The 17,054-nt window shown below is 53.2% G+C and overlaps 1 protein-coding gene and 1 long non-coding RNA gene across 7 annotated transcripts; one reads left to right on the top strand and one right to left on the bottom strand.

Annotated features, from left to right (window-relative positions):
• Positions 1–593: 593 nt before the first annotated feature.
• SEMA4G (semaphorin 4G) lies at positions 594–16,658 on the bottom strand. Of its 6 annotated transcripts, none has more exons than XR_008510587.2 (16): positions 16,547–16,642; positions 13,085–13,591; positions 12,845–12,993; positions 12,513–12,575; positions 8,477–8,575; positions 7,819–7,912; positions 7,567–7,680; positions 7,192–7,361; positions 6,939–7,108; positions 6,219–6,363; positions 5,867–6,089; positions 5,516–5,631; positions 5,212–5,387; positions 4,980–5,041; positions 1,856–2,908; positions 594–1,723 (listed from the first exon to the last, which is right to left on the bottom strand). XR_008510587.2 is itself a non-coding variant. In XM_024253606.3 (15 exons), exons 2-15 carry the CDS (start codon positions 13,206–13,208, stop codon positions 2,082–2,084), a joined length of 2,517 nt encoding a protein of 838 aa, XP_024109374.1. In that variant the 5' UTR covers positions 13,209–13,591; positions 16,547–16,658; the 3' UTR covers positions 594–2,081. The 6 variants fall into 6 exon arrangements, 3 of the variants coding, with proteins under 3 accessions (XP_024109374.1, XP_024109373.1, XP_024109372.1); XR_008510588.2 differs by having other exon boundaries at positions 5,227–5,387; XR_008510589.2 differs by lacking the exon at positions 16,547–16,642 and adding an exon at positions 16,214–16,539 and having other exon boundaries at positions 5,227–5,387.
• LOC112135173 (uncharacterized) lies at positions 2,245–4,659 on the top strand. Its single transcript, XR_008510591.1, has 3 exons — positions 2,245–2,265; positions 2,396–2,458; positions 4,150–4,659. It is a non-coding gene; the product is annotated as an uncharacterized LOC112135173 (long non-coding RNA).
• Positions 16,659–17,054: the final 396 nt, after the last annotated feature.

Genomic DNA, 17,054 nt, shown 5'->3' with positions numbered 1-17,054 from the left:
TTAAAACTAGACGCAGAACATATAACAACTGTCAGGTGGTTAGTATCAAAGGCCAAGTGATTAATCTAGGCCTGACCCCTGAAAGGGAGAGGGGAGTGATTCCCAGACCAAGCCCTGGCTAACAAGCTTTCTCTCGGTCTTAGCTATACATCTCCTTCCCCCTACGTCCCTCTTTGTGCAGAAATAAAATCCATGTCCCTTGAGCCAGCTGGTGGGGAGTGCTGAGAACCTTGGGGAAGGGCAGGAAGGCTGGTATTGAGTATTTTCTAATCTTAGTTTAAAAAAGGGATGGTGGGGAAATGAGAGCCAGGAAATAAAAATCTAGAAACCCCTGTAAGAATTCTTGAACTGTTGTCATTTTCTTGTCATGCTCTACCACCATGATCAATGAATAGTGTGAACCTTACTAAAGAGGCCTGTGTGCCTGCCAAGGAGTCAGGATGGAAGCGGAGAATCCCAATTTCCTCTGCAAATAGTTGTATTGGGGAGCAGAGCCAATCTTGGAGGCAGACATCACCTTCTGTATAGGCTCAGGAGCCTGTCCCCTGGTGATCAGGGGTGGGCCCATCTAGATGAAGCAGACTAGTCATAGCTGTGGGGAAAGAGGGTGTTTATTAACCAACGGCAGGGGGAGGAGCTGAACCCAGGCTCCCCACTCTGTCACATGCCTGTTCCACCCACCTGGTGGTAAGTGGGGACATTCCTAAAGAAGTGTAGCCATTCTCACAATAAATACATTCATTGTGGGGTGGAGGTGGAAGAGGTTGGGTGAAGGGCAGTAAAAACCCGTGGGATTCCACGTTCTCAGCTACAAAAATAACAGTCATCCTCACCCGAGGGGAATGGGGGAGCTCAGTCGTTATTGATTGTCCCATATAGGCCTAGAGACTTCAGAGGCCCCTGGACCCTGAAAGTGCCCCGGTGAGGTAGGACAGGGGTAGGAGCTAAGCGTCCAAACTCCCAGCCTCTGCCCTTTGCATAGTTCCAAGAACGGGCTTCATGTGCCAGTTGAGACATCAGATTTCTTCTCCCTTTCCCTGCTGTAGTCTATAGAGGAAGCAAATGCTTGATTCCCCCAAAAGAGAGACTGGCTCATTGAGTGCAGTGTTGGTCATCCATCCTAGGGAAGGGCCTGTGAGGACAGCTAAATGGGAGGGGGATCTCCCTCTGAAATGTCCACGGACCAAACCCAACAGACAGGTCCAAGACAGCAAGGGGAGGCTCAGAGGTGCATGTGAGTGGAAATGTAAGCGCATGTGTGATACAGGTGTGTGTTACCACATGTGCATGGGGATGGGACGTGCCTGGAGCTCTGTCTCTGATACTCTTGAGAATGACCAAGGAGAGTAGGGAGGCTGATACACAAGGGCCACACAGGAAGGGAGAGGAGGGGAGTGATGCAGTCTTACCTCCCCAGGCTGGCTCGTTCCCAAGCTCTTGACAAAGAGGTCACCACATGGGGCTGGGGAAGAGGACCAGATAGGATGTGGCAATTGGGAGGGTACCCCAAGTCCAGAAGCAGGGATGAAACAAGAATGCACCAGGAGAGGGTGAGGGTGGGGGCACTGCAGCCCGGCCAATAAACATTCTTCCACATGTGCATGTGAATGTACGCAGGGCTTAGGTGGCTGGCAGAGGTCTTGTCTGGTTTCAGGACCATCCAGCACACAGGGCCATGCAGAGGGTGGTGACATTGAGCCCATATGGACCTGCAGAGCCCTGCCTGGGAGAAAGAGAAAGGGTTTGGGCCGATGAATGGAACAGGAGGATGGAGTCCTCACCTATAAGTGTTTAGGTTAGGGGATAGGAACTGGCTCTGAGTCTGCAGGGCACCTGATCCTGAGGGAGCACCTACCTCTGAGGAGCACCGATGGGCCTGGGCTGCTCACATGTGGGTCTGTGGAGACTGAGGAGGGGGCTTTGGCTGGGCCTGACTGGCCAGCCCTACAAGGACATCAAAAGGTTGGGAGAAGGGTATGGAGTGGGGGTAATGAAGGTAGGGTGGCTGTGTTAGGGAGGCAGTGGCCCAGCCTGGGACAGACAGGCTGGCTTGGAAGAGCATTTGTTCTGGGAGGCTGGGCTCAGACAGAGCTCTCATCTAGCTGCTCCACGAGCTGCGTGTGCTTCCTTTTTTCCAGGATGCGGCTGAGTTCCTCGGCGAAGGAGCAGGGCCCTGCTGGTACTCCATTGTTGCTCTGCCTCAGAAGCATATAGCTATTGCCATTCATCCTTCGCAGCCGGCTGGGCAGTGCCACCAGGCCATTGGTCAGCTCAGCCGGTGGCGGTGGGGGCGGTGGGGGTGGTGGGGCTGGGGCTCCCTCCCCAGGGATGATCTGGAGACAGCTGCCCTCCAGGCCCCCAGCCCCCTCATCATCACCTTCATCTTCCTCTCCAGGACACTGTCCTGAGACTGTCTGCAGTTGCACCGCAGATCCTCCTGCCCGGCTGGCCCGACCCAGTGAGTATTTCCGTCGGCGCCCTCGTCTGCCTTCCCGCAGACAGGCCACATAGAGGAGGGAGGAGGCCAGGATGAGGCAGAGGCCACCAAGTGCGGCAATGGCTAGCACATAGAGCAGTCTCACATCAGGTGCCAGCTGTGCCCCAGGTGTGGCAGGGGCTTTTGGAGCTGGGGCAGGAGTGGCTGGCCGGACCGTGAGGCTATAGGAGGCCAGCAGGGTGCGGAGGCCATTTTCCTCGGCATAACAGCCATAGTTGCCACTGTGCGCAGGCTGTGCATCTGTAACCAGCAGCCCGTCCACGCCCACACGGTAGCCACCCTGCCCATCGCTCAGGCCCATGCTCCCATTGAGTAGCCACAAGGCCCGGGCCAGGTTGGATGACTGGTCACAGGGCAGGAGGACATCATCACCCCGGAGCACAGAGCGGGTCTTCAGTGGTGGTGGTGGCCCTGTGGGGTTTGGGGGAGAGGTCAGTACCAGCCCATCCCAGGAAGGGATTAAAAATGGCAAGCCAGACTGTTCACTGCCAAGTCCCTGGCACCAAGCACAGAACCCAGAATCACAGTGACAGCTGACCCAGGCTCTGTGCTCATGCTTCCACAGAAGGTTCACGTTGGCCCTTCCCAGGAAGCAGGCAGTGCCTTGGGCCCTTTTCCATTCTCTCTCCATGCTCTCATCCTCTCCTGTGGTTTCAATTTCTGCCGTCTGCCAGTAACTCCTAATCTCTACCTCAGACTTCTCTCCTGAGTGCCAGACTTAGATATCTACCATGTGCTGGGCATCTCCACATGAGGTCTCTTGGACACCTCAAAGGCCAAAGCTTTTCTCCCAAACTACACCAAGTCCTTTCCTTGAATTGCCACCACTATGAATGGCACCACCAGCCACACAGTTGCTTAAGTCAGAAACCTGGGAGTCTCCCTTCTCTTTCTTGCTCGCCTTTTTGTTTTATTTTGTTTTTTTGAGATGGAGTCTCATTCTGTCGCCTAGGCTGGAGTGCAGTGACGTGATCTCAGCTCACTGCAACTTCCGCCTCCCTGGTTCATGCGATTCTCTTGCCTCTGGCTCCTGAGTAGCTGGGATTACAGGCATGTGCCACCATGCCCAGCTAGTTTTTGTATTTTTAGTAGAGACAGGGTTTCACCATGTTGGCCAGGCTTGTCTCGAACTCCTGACCTCAAGTGATCCACCCGCCTTGGCCTCCCAAAGTGCTGGATTATAGGCATGAGCCACCGTGCCTGGCCCTTCTTCATGTTTGTATCTAACTGTCACTAAGATTCTGTTTCTGGCATCTATCTTAGACCTGTTGATTTCTCTCCTTCCATGACTCCTGGCCCACTCTGGTCCCATGTAATCCATTCTCCATGAGAGGTATTTTAAAAACACAAATCTGATCTTGCCACTCTCCAGCCTAAAACTTCAGAGGTTTCCTATTGCTTTTCGGATAAAGACCAAAATCTTCAACATGGTCTTTGCCCACTTGTCCAGCCTATTCTCCTGTCACTCAAATGTGCCAGTCTCCCTCTGCCTGCTGCTCCCTCTGCTTGCATGTCACCCCATTACCCCATGTCCTCTGCTTGCCTGGCTAACTTGTGGGCGATAGCATAGTATAGTGACCAGAAGCACAAAGTCAAGTCAGACTGCTTGAGGTCAGGTTTGAATTCTTTTTTCTTTCTTTTTTTTTGTTTAGATGAGATGAGGTCTCACCCTGTTACCCAGGCTGGAGTGCAATGGTGTGATCTTGGCTCACTGCAACCTCTGCCTCCCAGGCTCAAGTGATCCTCCCACCTCAGCTTTCCAAGTAGCTGGGATTACAGACATGTGCCATCACACCTGGCTAATTTTTGTATTTTTTGTAGAGACGGGGTTTTGCCATGTTGCCCAGGCTGGTCTCCAATTCCTGAGCTCAAGCAATCCACTTACCTCAGCCTCCTGAAGTGCTGGGATTATAGGCGTGAGCCACTGTACTCAGCCAGCTTTGAATTCTGGTCCAGTTTCTTAATAGCTGAATAAATTTGAGTAATTTACTTACACTCCCTGGGCCTCAGAGAGGTCCCTCATGGGGATAATAACAATGGCACCTTTCTCATAAGAATGCTGTGACAATAGATGACATCATGCATAGAAGTATTTAGATCAGTGCCTGGCACACAGTAAATACTTAATACATCTTAGCTATGATGATTAACTTTTGTTCTTTCTTCAGATATCAGTTCAGTCATCCGATCTTCCTTGGGGAAATACCCATTACCGTCCTGAACCCTTGTCATCCACTATTTGGCTATAAGCTCCAGAAGTGAAAAGACCCTTCACATCTTGAATATGTTTCCTAGTTTATAATTCATCTGGGCAGTAAATGTTTGTTGAGCGCTTACTCTGTGCCAGGCTCTGTGTTTGAGTCATCCTTACCAAATGCACACAGCCACAGCCACTCAGATACAAACATATACGTACACATGGCAGTAAATGGCAAAGAGGACAGTCTGCGTAGCTAGACCCACACTCATGTGAGTGACTTACCTGTATCCCTGCTGCTCTCACAGCCTCGATTTCCTCTCTCTATGTCCTGTATCAGTGCTGTCCTGGGACAGAAGATCAGGTTTTATGAACAAGGGGAACTGGGTTTCAGTTTCCCAGTGAAAGGGTAGATAGGTCTGTTACCAATAACTAGCCCCTGCACTACCCCAGTAACTGTCAGGCCTTCCTCCTGCACTCAGGCCACATGTGACTCTCACCCCCCACCACTTCCCACCTGCTTCCCTGGGACCTGTTGGCTATGGTGGTGGCTGCCGCGCAGGCATGGGTGTCAGGGTCCCAGCCACAGTAGGGGTCTCGGGCCAAGATGCAGTCATAGCAGGATCGGTAGCGGGAGCAGCTGGAGAGTGGTAGCTGGATGACTCCGCTAGGAGCCCCCACATAGAGGCTGTGCTGGGAGCCAGATAGGACAGTTGGTCGGCAACGCCCCCACTCATACAGATACACAGCCTCTGCCCAACCTCCCCCCTCCCTCCTCCTATTTCAGCAAGGCTATATTAAGGGTCACAGAGAGGGGCTACCTGCAATAGAGAGATGACTAGATTTTCCACAGACTGGGGCTCCCTGAACACTTGTGTCTCTTCAATAATGTGCATCCCAGGGCCCAGGACTACGGCCTTGTGGATCCAGCCGTCAGCTGGCATGGAAAGAGCAGAGAGTTAGACCCCAACTATGGGATCTACTCTCAGCACCCTGCAAGAGGCCTAATACGAACAGCTCAGGAGTCCTGAGGTCGAGAACAAGGACTCAGCCAGGAGCAGTGGACCCTCAGGACATTGGGAACTCCACACTAGTCATGGCAGGAATTAATGGATTCAGAAGCATTGGTGATATCAGGGCCAACAGGGATCAGGCACTGGGATCAGAAGCACCTGTGCCCAGAAAGAGGAGGTCATAGGTGGGTCCAGCAGGTGTGGTGACAGGTGTCCCCGTAAGGTGTGTGTAGCGTACGTTGCGCTTGAGCAGCAGGGGCCGTCCACGTGTGGGCACAACGGGCCGAGCCATCAGTGGGTGCAACTTTACAAAGTCCAGGACCGGGGATGGCAAGTCTTGGGATGAATTGTAGCCTTGGCTGCGCAATGAATCTGTGATACACTGGGGTGGGGGACGGAGGTGGTGAACCTCGGGACTCCACCACCTGCCTGCCCTCTCCACAAGGCCAGACCCTCTGACCCTTCCCTGGGCTCTGTCTACTCAGCACTGGCCCCAGGCGTGGGCACTCACCGAGCCAGGCCGGGGCTCAGGCACCCCACCCTCATAGCGACCCCAGCGCCGGGAACCATCCTGGTATTCCATATAGGGTCCTGCAAAGACAGCCTGGATCTCTGCCAGGTCATAGCGGCAGATGGCTGAGGCCTCCAGGGTCTTCCTAGGAATGGGACATAGGGCAAGGGGGGTGAGTTACACGGAGTCAAGCCTGCCCCCCAACTCGTGCTCAGCCTGAAGCTCACTGTTACCCTGGCCAGCCCCAGCTATAGTCCCACAGGGCCTCTCCTGTGAGTCAGTGGACCACTGCATTCATTTTCTGGCTCTAGCCTAGCTTGATGTGCTTAAAATTCTCACTTTGCCAGCACTTTGAGAGGCCGAGGCGAGCAGATCACGAGGTCAAGAGATCGAGACCATCCCGAGCAACACAGTGAAACCCCATCTCTATTAAAAATACAAAAATTAGCCAGGCGTGGTGGCGCACACCTATAGTCCCAGCTACTCAGAAGGCCGAGGCAGGAGAATCACTTGAACCCGGGAGGCGGAGATTGCAGTGAGCCGAGATCACGCCACTGCACTCCAGCCTGGCAACAGAGCAAGACTCCCTCTTAAAAAAAAAAAAATTCTCACTTTGCAGCCAGACCTCCCCACAGTGGATCCTATCTCATCCTCATTGACCTCTGCTCCAGCCCCTATGCTGTCTGCAGTTTCTTGCCTCCCCATTGTCCCTGCACTGACCACTGTGTGCTCAGCGTGAAGGCTGCATAGAAGTGTGTACGGCTTGAGGTTTCAGCATCCAGGCTGCAGACCCCACGCAGTGTCTCATACAGTGGAATGTGGCAGATGAGACGGGCTTTCAGGAAGGAAGTCCACTTCTTCTGCAGGATCTTCTTCCCTCCCAGGTCTCCCTGGGGAGGTAGAGGCACGGGATAAGGGGCCAGGGTCAGAGGTCCAGCCTCTATACCCGTGCCTCAGCATCAGCCCAATCCACCTTGCAGACACGAGCCACACGGGCCACACGGTGACTGCTGCGGCTCTGAGTGAAGCTGCCAGAGCCCTCCTCAGTGGCACGCTCCGTGAAGAAGTAGTACACCTTGTCATCATCACCCACTGCACTGGCCTTGCTCTCCCGCACGAGGACGGAGAACACAAACTCAGCATCTGTGGGTCAGGCAGTTTGAGAGGCTTTTGAGACAGGCTGGGGATCCCTTTCCCCCACTCTGAGGCTGACCCCTCACGTGACAACACACAGGAATGGAATGGACAGGCTCACCTGGGGATTTGGGGGTGGGGTAGTCAGCTGGCCAAGGGAGTAAAAATGAAATAGTCCCCTACCCCCCATCATCCTGTGCCTCATCCTCCTAACCATTGAGCCAATGCATTGGTGTCTCCTCAGTTCTCAGGGAGTGTGGGTGGCGGCTCCGGCGGATGTCGGGAATGCTCCGGAATTCATACCTAGTGGCTGTGTAGAGGCCTCCATCTGGCGTGGGGACATTCCAGGCATGACAGACATGTCATATACAACAGGGCACATGACATATACATGGTGGCAGGTCCTAGAGATGAGATCCACATCCTAAAAACACCATGCCTGTGATAGGGAAGAGGGCCTGCTCACCAATGATGAGGCCTGTGAAGCCACGGGCTGGGTCATAAGGACACTTCTCCTTCCCCTCCTCGAAGCTGGTTGGCAAGGTGAAGCCCTCAGCATCCTAGGGAACAAGGAACCAGCAGTAAGTGGTTCAGAGGACAGGCAGGGACAGTGGCTCAAAGTCAGATCAGTCTGGGGTCAGGGATCAGCAATCAGGGATAGGGGCAGGTTGTATGGCAGATGCACCTGACAGCAATAACTTAAGCATCCCCTGAGAATGACCTTATGGCCTAAAAACAATGTATGTTTGGAGTTCCAGATCTGCAAGTGGCCAACCCAGAGATTCACTCCTTATCTATGAAGAACATCTGAGCCCCTAGCCCATCCTGTGGAACACATGCCATCCAGGGGATCAAGGCCCTTTGTTTGGGGTTAAATGAAGTTTGCCAGGTGGAGGTGATTAGGGGGAGGACGCTAAGTGAAAATGCTATAAAAACTGCATGCTTTTTACAAAGAGGAATGGTTCTCCAGTGCAGCCCGCCACCACTGGACTGCCCTGTATGGAAGTCCCCTTAATAAACCATCCGTCTCCTTCACTGGCTCTGAGTCTCTTCTTTGGCATCTCGAACATGATCCCATCCCTAATGAAGTCAACAGAGATCTGGCACAACACAGATATACTCACAATGGCTGCACAGAGGGGCTGGAAGGCGTGAGTCCCACATGCATAGAGATGGGTGGAATTGAGCCGCTGCAGGAACCGCACATGGTTAAAGCACTCCGTCTGTGGGATGAGGTGGAGAGGGCTGTGAGCCCCCTGCCTGACTAGAGGCCTCCTCCATTAGTCTAGCTTTGTAGTTTGGCTCTTGCCCCCACCCACAGGACAAACGGTTCTTTCCAAGATACCTGTGACCCTTCTCACTGCTCCAGAATATTTCCTGAACTCACTGTCCTTGGCCTCCCAGTTCCACGACCCTATTTCTCTCCTCTGTCCCTCAGATTACCTGACATCACTCTGCCAGTATCTCCTGTGTCTCTTGCAGTTCCCTCCACCTCTGGTTCAAGAGCTCCCAGGGATTCCACCATCTTGAGGTGCTTCTCCTCTCCCATCCAGCTCCTTCTCAGCAACTTTCTATTCTTGGAACTCCTGCCCTCTCCGCTGGGGTGATACAACCAAATCTATCCCTAGATGCCAGCTCGCTCTCCATCCAATATCCCAGGGATGCTTCAAACTCACCTTGTCAGAAGCCAAGTTCATCCCCTCCTCCATAACCTACATCTTTCCTAAACCTGTTTATCCAGTCTTTCCCACCTCATTTCATCCATCCTACGACTCAACCTAGAAGCCAGGAATCATCCTTGCTGCTTCCTACTTCCTCACCCCCACATTCAGTCCCTCTCCACAATTAATTCATTGTCCTAAATGTCTCTTGACTTGGTCCACTTTGACTTCATCACCAGCACCCAGTCCAAATGACCACCATGACCTCTTCCTTAGACATCTGCAGTTGCTACCTGATAGCTCCTCCCAACCTTCTCTTTTATAAAAATGACTTTATAAAGGCTATTTATTCAGTCAATGATGAATACATGTACATAGTATAAAACTTAGAAAGTACAAAGGGGTATGTTATAAACAGGGAGTCTCCCATTTATCCCTGTCTCCCAGCTTGCCTGCAAAGAGGACTGCTGTTACTATTGTCTGAAGTTTCCTTCCAGAGATATTTTACCAAACAACACACTTTTGCTACTCTCTAACCACTTTCCAAGGGATATTCTAAAAATGTAAACCTAGCCAGGTGTGGTAGCTCACACCTGTAATCCCAGCATTTTGGGAGGCTGAGGTGGGAGGATCACTGGAGCCCAGGAGTCCAAGACAAGCCTGGACAACATAGCAAGACCTCATCTCTATGTGGTGGCATGCACCTGTAGTCCTAGCTACTTGGGAGGCTTAGGCAAGAGAATTGTTTGAGCCCAGGAGGTCGAGGCTGCAGTGAACCACTGCACTCCAGCCTGGGCAACAGAGTGAGACCATGTCTGAAAAAAAAAAGTCAAGTGGATCACATCACTGTATCGGCTCATCAGTGACCTGAATATAGAGTCCCACATGCTCCTAGCCCTGTGTGATGGGACTCTGCCCATTCCTCTGGCCTCACTCGCCCTACTCCAGCCACACTGGTCTTCTCTGCCTGTCAAATGCCCTCAGCTGCCAGCCTCTTGACTCCTTTGCCATGTTAATGATTCCTCCTCTTGCCTGTTACCCAGGGTTTAAATCCATACAGGCCTCTTTGTGTCTCCTCCTGCTCCCTCACCTGGTACAAGCCACTAGCATCTGTCCCTCCTCTCCATAAGCCTGCTCAGGCCCCTTCCTCTGACCCAAATGATGCCCCCAGCCTCCTCACTGCCTTTCCTGCCTCCAGACTCACCCTATTTTCATCCATCCAGTGCCTGGGGCCAGATAAATATTCCTAAAGTGATGTTTCCCCAAGATGTTTATTTATTTATTTTTTTATTTTATTTTTTTTGAGACGGAGTCTTGCTCTGCCACTAGGCTGGAGTGCAGTGCGTGATCTCAGCTCACTGCAACCTCCGCTTCCCGGGTTCAAGAGATTCTCCTGCCTCAGCCTCCCGAGTAGCTGGGACTACAGGTGTGTGTCACCATGCCGGGCTAATTTTTGTATTTTTAGTAGAGACAGGGTTTCACCATGTTGGCCAGGCTGGTCTTGATCTCTTGACCTCATGATCCACCCACCTCGGCCTCCCAAAGTGCTGGGATTACAGGCCTGAGCCACCGCGCCCAGCGGATGTTTACATTTTTTAAAGGGAGGTAGGGAGGAATTCTCTGGTCAAAGAACTTTGGAAACCACAGGTGAAACCTATCTTTACTGGGGTTACATCCTAGAGCCTGAAGGATGTTGCTGTGCATTGTGGGACTGGGCATGTAGTGTTTCCCAAACTCATTTGACATTTAAACCCCTCCTTTGAAAATTAATGTTCCTCAGAACATGCTTTGGGAACTGTTCTATAAAGCCTTGCTATCCAAAGTGTGGTCTGGGGACCAGCAGCATCAACTTCACTTGGGAGCTTGTTAGAATTGCAGACTCTTGGGCCCTTCCCCAGACCTACTAAGTTTAGCACCTGCATTTATAATATACCTGGGTGATACATGAAAGTTAGAGCCTCTAAAGTATCAAATTGTGAGGGTGTTCACTGTCACAGAATAAAACCCAAACTCCCAGCTGGGCATCTGTGGCCTTCCATGACCTGGTTCCATCTGCCTCCCCAGCCCCGTTTTCTACCCGTGCTGCACCAAGAGGCAGCCTTTGATGGAAGCTCTTGGGGATGGCTTTTTAAACGCAGCTGTCCGAACACCACCCCTGGCCCACCTTGCCCCAGTGGACCTTGGGAATTTTTTTATTTTTTATTTTTTATTAGAGATGGAGTCTCATTATATTGTCCAGGCTGGCCTCGAACTCCTGGGCTCAAGTGATCCTCCTGCCTTGGCCTCCCAAAGTGTTGAGATTACAAGTGTGACCCACCATGCCCAGCCCAGGGCTGTTTATTTTGTAAAAGCTCTCCAGATGGAGCCATTACCTAGCCAGACACGGGACCCCTGGAGACACCCTATTCTTTAGCTGGAAAGGGCTGATGCTTCATTAATGCCTGTCCATGGAATACTGGGTATTTGACCTATTCCTTGACCAAAGACTCATTTTTCTCACCTGCAAAATGCAGGATAATACTATTTCATAGGGTTATCTTAGAATTAACTGAGATAATAGCTAAATCATCACTTGCTATAGATGGTTGCTGACTTAACAATGGTTCAATTTATTATGATGGTTTTATTGGGAAGTAACCCATTGTAAGTAAGCATCTGTAGAGGTTACTTACTGTTTTTTGTTGGTTTGTTTTTTTGAGACAGGGTTTTGCTCTGTCGTCCAGGCTGGAATGTAGTGGCTTAATTATAGCTCACGCAGCCTCAACCTCCCAGGCCCAAGTGATACTCCCACTCAGCCTCCCAAGTAGCTGGGACTACAGGTGCACGCCAGCATACTTGGCTAATTTTTGTATTTTTTTTGTAGACAGATCTCGCTGTGTTGCCAAGGCGGGTCCTGAACTCCTGGACTCAAGCTGTCCTCCTACCCACAGCCTACTTATTGTTATTTTGATTATTTGGGATCCCAGAGGAGATGAAGATGCCACTGCGGGACAAACTAGTAGGCCACCAGATGTTTGAATTAGAAGTACTGTGCCCAGATGCCGGGGGCAATGGCTTACATCTGTAATCCTAGCACTTTGGGAGGCCAAGGTAGGAGGACTGCTTGAGGCCAGGAGTTCAAGACCAGCCTGGGCAACATAGCAAGACCCTGTCTCTACAAAAAATAAAACACTTAGCTGGGCGTGGCATGTGCCCGTGGTCCTAGCTACTCAGGAGGCTGAAGTGGACGGATCCCCTGAGCCCAGGAGTTTAAGGCCACAGTGAGCTATGATCATGTCACTGTACTCTAACCTGGATGACAGAGTGAGACCCGACCTCAAAAAAAGAAAAAAAAAATGCTGTGCCCGTGGCTTGCCACTCTGGCAATACTTACAATGTTTACTGTGGTTGCTGAGATTGACTGGCAGGTCTGTACCTACCCATCTGTGTCCCCAACAATCCTGGCATCCCTGATTGAGGAAGAAGAGGAAAGGAGCTGGGGACAGGGCAGACCACATACCTGGTTGTTTTTCCCTTTTTGATGACATTTGCTTTGCATCTCTGGGGAGGCTTCCCAGTGGATCTAGTGGAGGCAAAAGGAAAAGGCTGATGCATTGACCCCAATACCTATTACTCATAGGACCAGGCAATAGGACCCCACAGAGTTGGGGAAATTGGGGTGAGGATCAATTTCAGGAGGAACATTGAATGCAAGGGACACCTGGGCTGGGAAGGGCAGTGCTGTCTGACCAGGGGGCTATGGAAGGCTGGCAGGGTTTTAGGGAAGTTGAGGTCCCAGGGAGCTGGATAAGGATGGAGACCTTCTGGGTGGTCCAGATTCCAGGGACTGACCTCTTTGTGAGCCCCATCTCCTATGTCGTTGGCACTGAGAGAGAACAGGGCACCTCGGGCTCCCACCAGCAGCCTTGCTGAGGCCTCCTCCAGCAGCAGTGTTGAGTAGTTCTGGGCTTGGCCCTTGAAGTGCCGGGTCCCAGAGAGCTCTAGGGAGAGCAGGAACAGTGAGCCTAGTTCTGGGGTGCCTCCCCACCCCCAGCCCTGGCTCCCGCTGCCCTTTGAGGTTGAGGGTCTAACCTTCATAGGGTATGGTCATCCGAGGGGTGGCATCTAGTTCTCTAGACGGTCTCCGCAGTGAGGGTCCCGGGACTGCAGTTGCTGTGAGGATGCTGAGGAGGAGGGGCCAGAGCCTCCCCCACATCTTCCTGGGGAGGCCCAGACTAACAAGACCCCCAAAGGGAGCCAGAGTCACAGGTTGTGGGGGCGGGGAATGGGAAGCACAGTCACAGGGGTCAAAGTCCAAGGAAGTCACTTGGAAGGTCAGGGGTCATAAGGTCACAGGAGTCAAAGAATCATGGGGCCATGGGGGGTCCTGGAATCGGGGGGACATGGAGTCACAGGGTTGTGTGGCCATGGAATCCCAGCTAAGAGGTCAGAAGGAGGGAGGGATCACATGCCTTTCTGCATCAAATGCAAACTCCATGGTGAGAGAGAGTTGTGAAGTTCTAGAGGGGTTGTAGGTTACTGATGGGGTCACCCTGCCCCCGACAGTAGAGCTAGTCCTGGTTTTCTGAGGTCCGTTTTCTGAAGAAAAAACAGGGAGGAAAAAAAGCCCTTTGATCTGTATGTGGGTGGAAGATGGATGACGTTACCCAGACTTCAGGGGGCACTGAAAGAAGGAGGCCCAGCATCCACAGAACGCCCACGCCAGGATCGACTCACAATCATTCTGTCTATCCCTTTGCTCTGATGCAGGAGGCTGGAGGGGAACTTACCTTCCTTACAAGACCCTAGATGCCCACAACCCGAAACCCAAGGTCATGACCCTCTTCTGGTCAAGTCAGAAGCTCCGCTAGGCCCTCAAGTCAAAGGAGCTGGGGTTCTCAGAGAGAATGCCTGCTTCTCCCAACAATGAGATGCAACTCGGTCAGCAGCTGCCCCTGCTGCCTGCGGGGGTGCCTTATGCAGGAAGGCCTGACCAGAGAGGTTTAATGGGCCTTTGTTTATTTTGTCCTGCTTTCCCTTTGTTTTTTCTTTTCCCTGGCCTGAGAACTCCCTCTGGAATTTCTCTTTAATTATAACTTCTTGGTATTCCTCTCCAAGGGGGTGCACATCTCTGCCCACGCCAGTCTGTACTGTACCCTCTGGCTAGGCATCCACACGTGTCCCTACCTGCAAGTAGGCATTCACAGGCATTGGGGTGGGTACCTAGGGTCCCCCTGGTTGCACAGGTATAATGTCTGTGCAGGAGGCTGTAGTGTGCAAGGCCAGCTGAGACATATAAGCAACACGAAGAAGGTAAATGATGGGATCCCTGAGCCCTTGGCCCCTCCCGACACATCTTGGACCCTCCCTCAAGCCAACCAGTTGGGGATGGGATGGGGATGGGTGGCGGGCCTCTCCCAACCCCTGTAACAGGCCTCCTAATCACCAAGGGGTTCCTTTTGAAGGAAGAGTTTGAAGAGTTCCTGGGCTGGGTGAGGTGTGGAGAGACCTAATACATTCCATCTCATCAGCCACTCACAGGCAGGGCCAGAGGGTGCCACTGATGCCTCCTCTCCCAGGTCAAATATTAACTATCTGGCCTTGGAAAGAGGGGAGGAATCAGGAACTGGCCAGAGGGATAACAGGAGCAATTATTCAAGAGGTAAAGGTCAGCACTGCAGGGGCAGAGCCCTGAGGGGGAGAGTCAAATATGAAAGGGAGAGAAGAGGATTCCCTGACCCTGAAAGGGCATAGGCTCCCTGTTTGGGAGCTGGGACAGCAGGAAGCTTCAAGCAAGCTGGCCATGCCCCACCCCTCCCTGTGGAGGCACACCTGTTTACCTTTGGGACCTCCTATTTGCTCAGTGCAAAAGGCATGTGTGTGGGGAGCACTATGGCTAGGAGGAACATGCCCCAGGTTAGAGGAGCCACTCAGTGTGGTGCATGTCACACTTATAGTTTAAGAGTCACATGGGTGACTATTAGGAAGGTGATGTACATGCACATGGGTGCACACACACACACACACATGTTCACAAGGAGGCCTGTGAACACGTGGATTCACAGGGGTCATTCACACATATACTCACAGGGAGTTTTGTGCACACATATGCTCATACAGAGGGCCACAGCCACAGGTAATCATACATATTCACATGTGAAGTTGAATTTACATGCCCATCCATTCAGCAGGTCACACAGCCTCGGAGGTTGAGGAGAGATAAACCCATACATGTGGGTTTCTGTCAAGGACTGTGCACCTATTCAACAGGAGGGTCCTATACATACACATGTATGTGTAAGGACATGCACACAAACCCATTGATATAGTGGGCCAGGCAATCATGTTCACAGAAGGGTCAAGTACATGTGTGTTCACACAGAGTTCTTGAACACACAACTGCATCCATGCAGAGACAAGCACACATGCATACAGGGGTCCAGTTTTCGCCATAGGCTTGGAGGCTGCTAGTGTCCACTGGGGTGAGATGCAGAGCAGAACCCTGCCTCCGTTCCTGAAAGTCCCAATTCTAAGGCCTAATTTCAAGTGTGTGTGTGTGGGGGGGGGGGGGGGGGGGGTGAGGGGGTTGTGTGTGTGTGATGATGGGGGAGGCTTCTGACCTTGGATAGGCAGATGGGATGGGTGCATGGGTCAAGGCTGCTCTACAAGGGAGGGAATGGGAAACTAACCCAGGCAGGAGGAGGCCCCTAGCTTTAGCAAAGATGGAATGGAACGCATAACTTAGTACTCCTCCACCCCGATGTATATTGCAGTTCTAGAGGTGGGAGACGGGCTGGAGCTCTCAGCCCCCACTTAACCTGTTGGGAGGGGGCGGGGCTAAGTGGGCGGGGCGGAGCATACCACCCCTCCCTTCAGTGGCGAAGTACGGGTTTAAGGTCTCCAGTCCACGCCCCACACTCCACCCCAAGTTCCACAGTTCGGGTTCTTCCCCAGGGCCAGCCCCCTGAACTCTGATCACCTTTCCTCTATTAGGTCTTGGGGTGGAGGGAATTGGGGAGGAGAGACCCTTCAAACAGGATCAATGGAGGATCAGCAGGCTCTCGACCTTCATCCCAGATGTCCACCTGCCTAGTGTAGGCGGTATTTCCCTCTGCCTAGTAGGATGGCGGTCTCTCCTGGCTTGAGAGAGCCCCTCCCCCGGCACCCCCTCCCTCCAACATCCTGGACAGTCCGCGGTCCTCTCCCTTCGTCAGGTCTAACCTCAGTCTCTACTGCTGCAGCTCGAGGACAAGCTCTCCTTCGATCCCGCCGGACGCCGGGAGACGTGACCCAGATCCTGGGGAACACTGTTCGCCACGCGGCCCCCTCCCCGCGCTGGTCCCCGACTCCGTGGTGGCCGGTCTGCACCCCGCGCAGCCCGAGGCCTGGCTTGCGCCCCTCTAGAGCCTTCATGCAGGACCAGGGGACTTGGCGGTGAGAAAGGCCTGGCCCAGCTTGGAGGGTAGAATGGACGTGGAGGAGGCCTTGCCCGACCCCCGGCCCGCAGCCCCCGGCTCACGCCAGGGCGCCGCCCGCACTCCTCGCCTTGCTCACCTTTGCGCTCGGATCCGGGGCCATAGAGACAGCCACGCGCGGCTCCGCGGCCCCACAGCACCAGCTGCGAGAGGAAGGGGCCGCGGCTGGAGGCGGGGCGGGGGGTGGAGGCGGAGCCGGGGGTGGGGCGGGGTCCTGAAAGGCGGGGCCGACTGGGTGGGGTGAGGGGAAGGTCGCCGCTCTCTTCTTTGCGCCCCCTACTCTAGCACAACAGAAGCGGTTTGAGGGCGAGGCTCACACACAGCCTTCGGCCATCGGGTGACCTCCCACCTCTAGGCGCTGCGGCCCTGAAATCGCCCCCTGGTGGTGGCCTCGCCAACCCGTGCACCCTCCGCATGCTTATAGCCCGTCCTCTCCTCCGCTGTAACCCTAGGACCCCCTGGACTTGCCTACTACTGGGGACCCATGCAAACCTGTCCTGGCGTTGCGGGGTTGGGGGACCCTCTCGGAGGGCCTTCTGGCCTGTCCTCTAACCTGGACCTCACTCCCTGTGCTCCTGCCACCCGCT

This window comes from Pongo abelii, chromosome 8 (assembly GCF_028885655.2).
Source record: "Pongo abelii isolate AG06213 chromosome 8, NHGRI_mPonAbe1-v2.0_pri, whole genome shotgun sequence".
NCBI lineage: Eukaryota > Metazoa > Chordata > Mammalia > Primates > Hominidae > Pongo > Pongo abelii.
Note: the sequence above shows the minus strand (reverse complement) of the source record. Positions and strands in the feature narration are given on the sequence as shown.

What these genes read in the sequence shown, in the direction of transcription:
- SEMA4G (XM_024253605.3), bottom strand. Translation starts at nt 13,208, where the DNA reads ATGTGGGGGAGGCTCTGGCCCCTCCTCCTCAGCATCCTCACAGCAACT. An exon ending in TTCACGCTGAGCACACAGTG is followed by an intron (nt 6,364 to 6,938) that starts GTCAGTGCAGGG and finishes TCCCATTCCTAG; the next exon opens with GAAGACCCTGGAGGCCTCAG. An exon ending in CTGAGCCCCGGCCTGGCTCG is followed by an intron (nt 6,090 to 6,218) that starts GTGAGTGCCCAC and finishes CCCCCACCCCAG; the next exon opens with TGTATCACAGATTCATTGCG.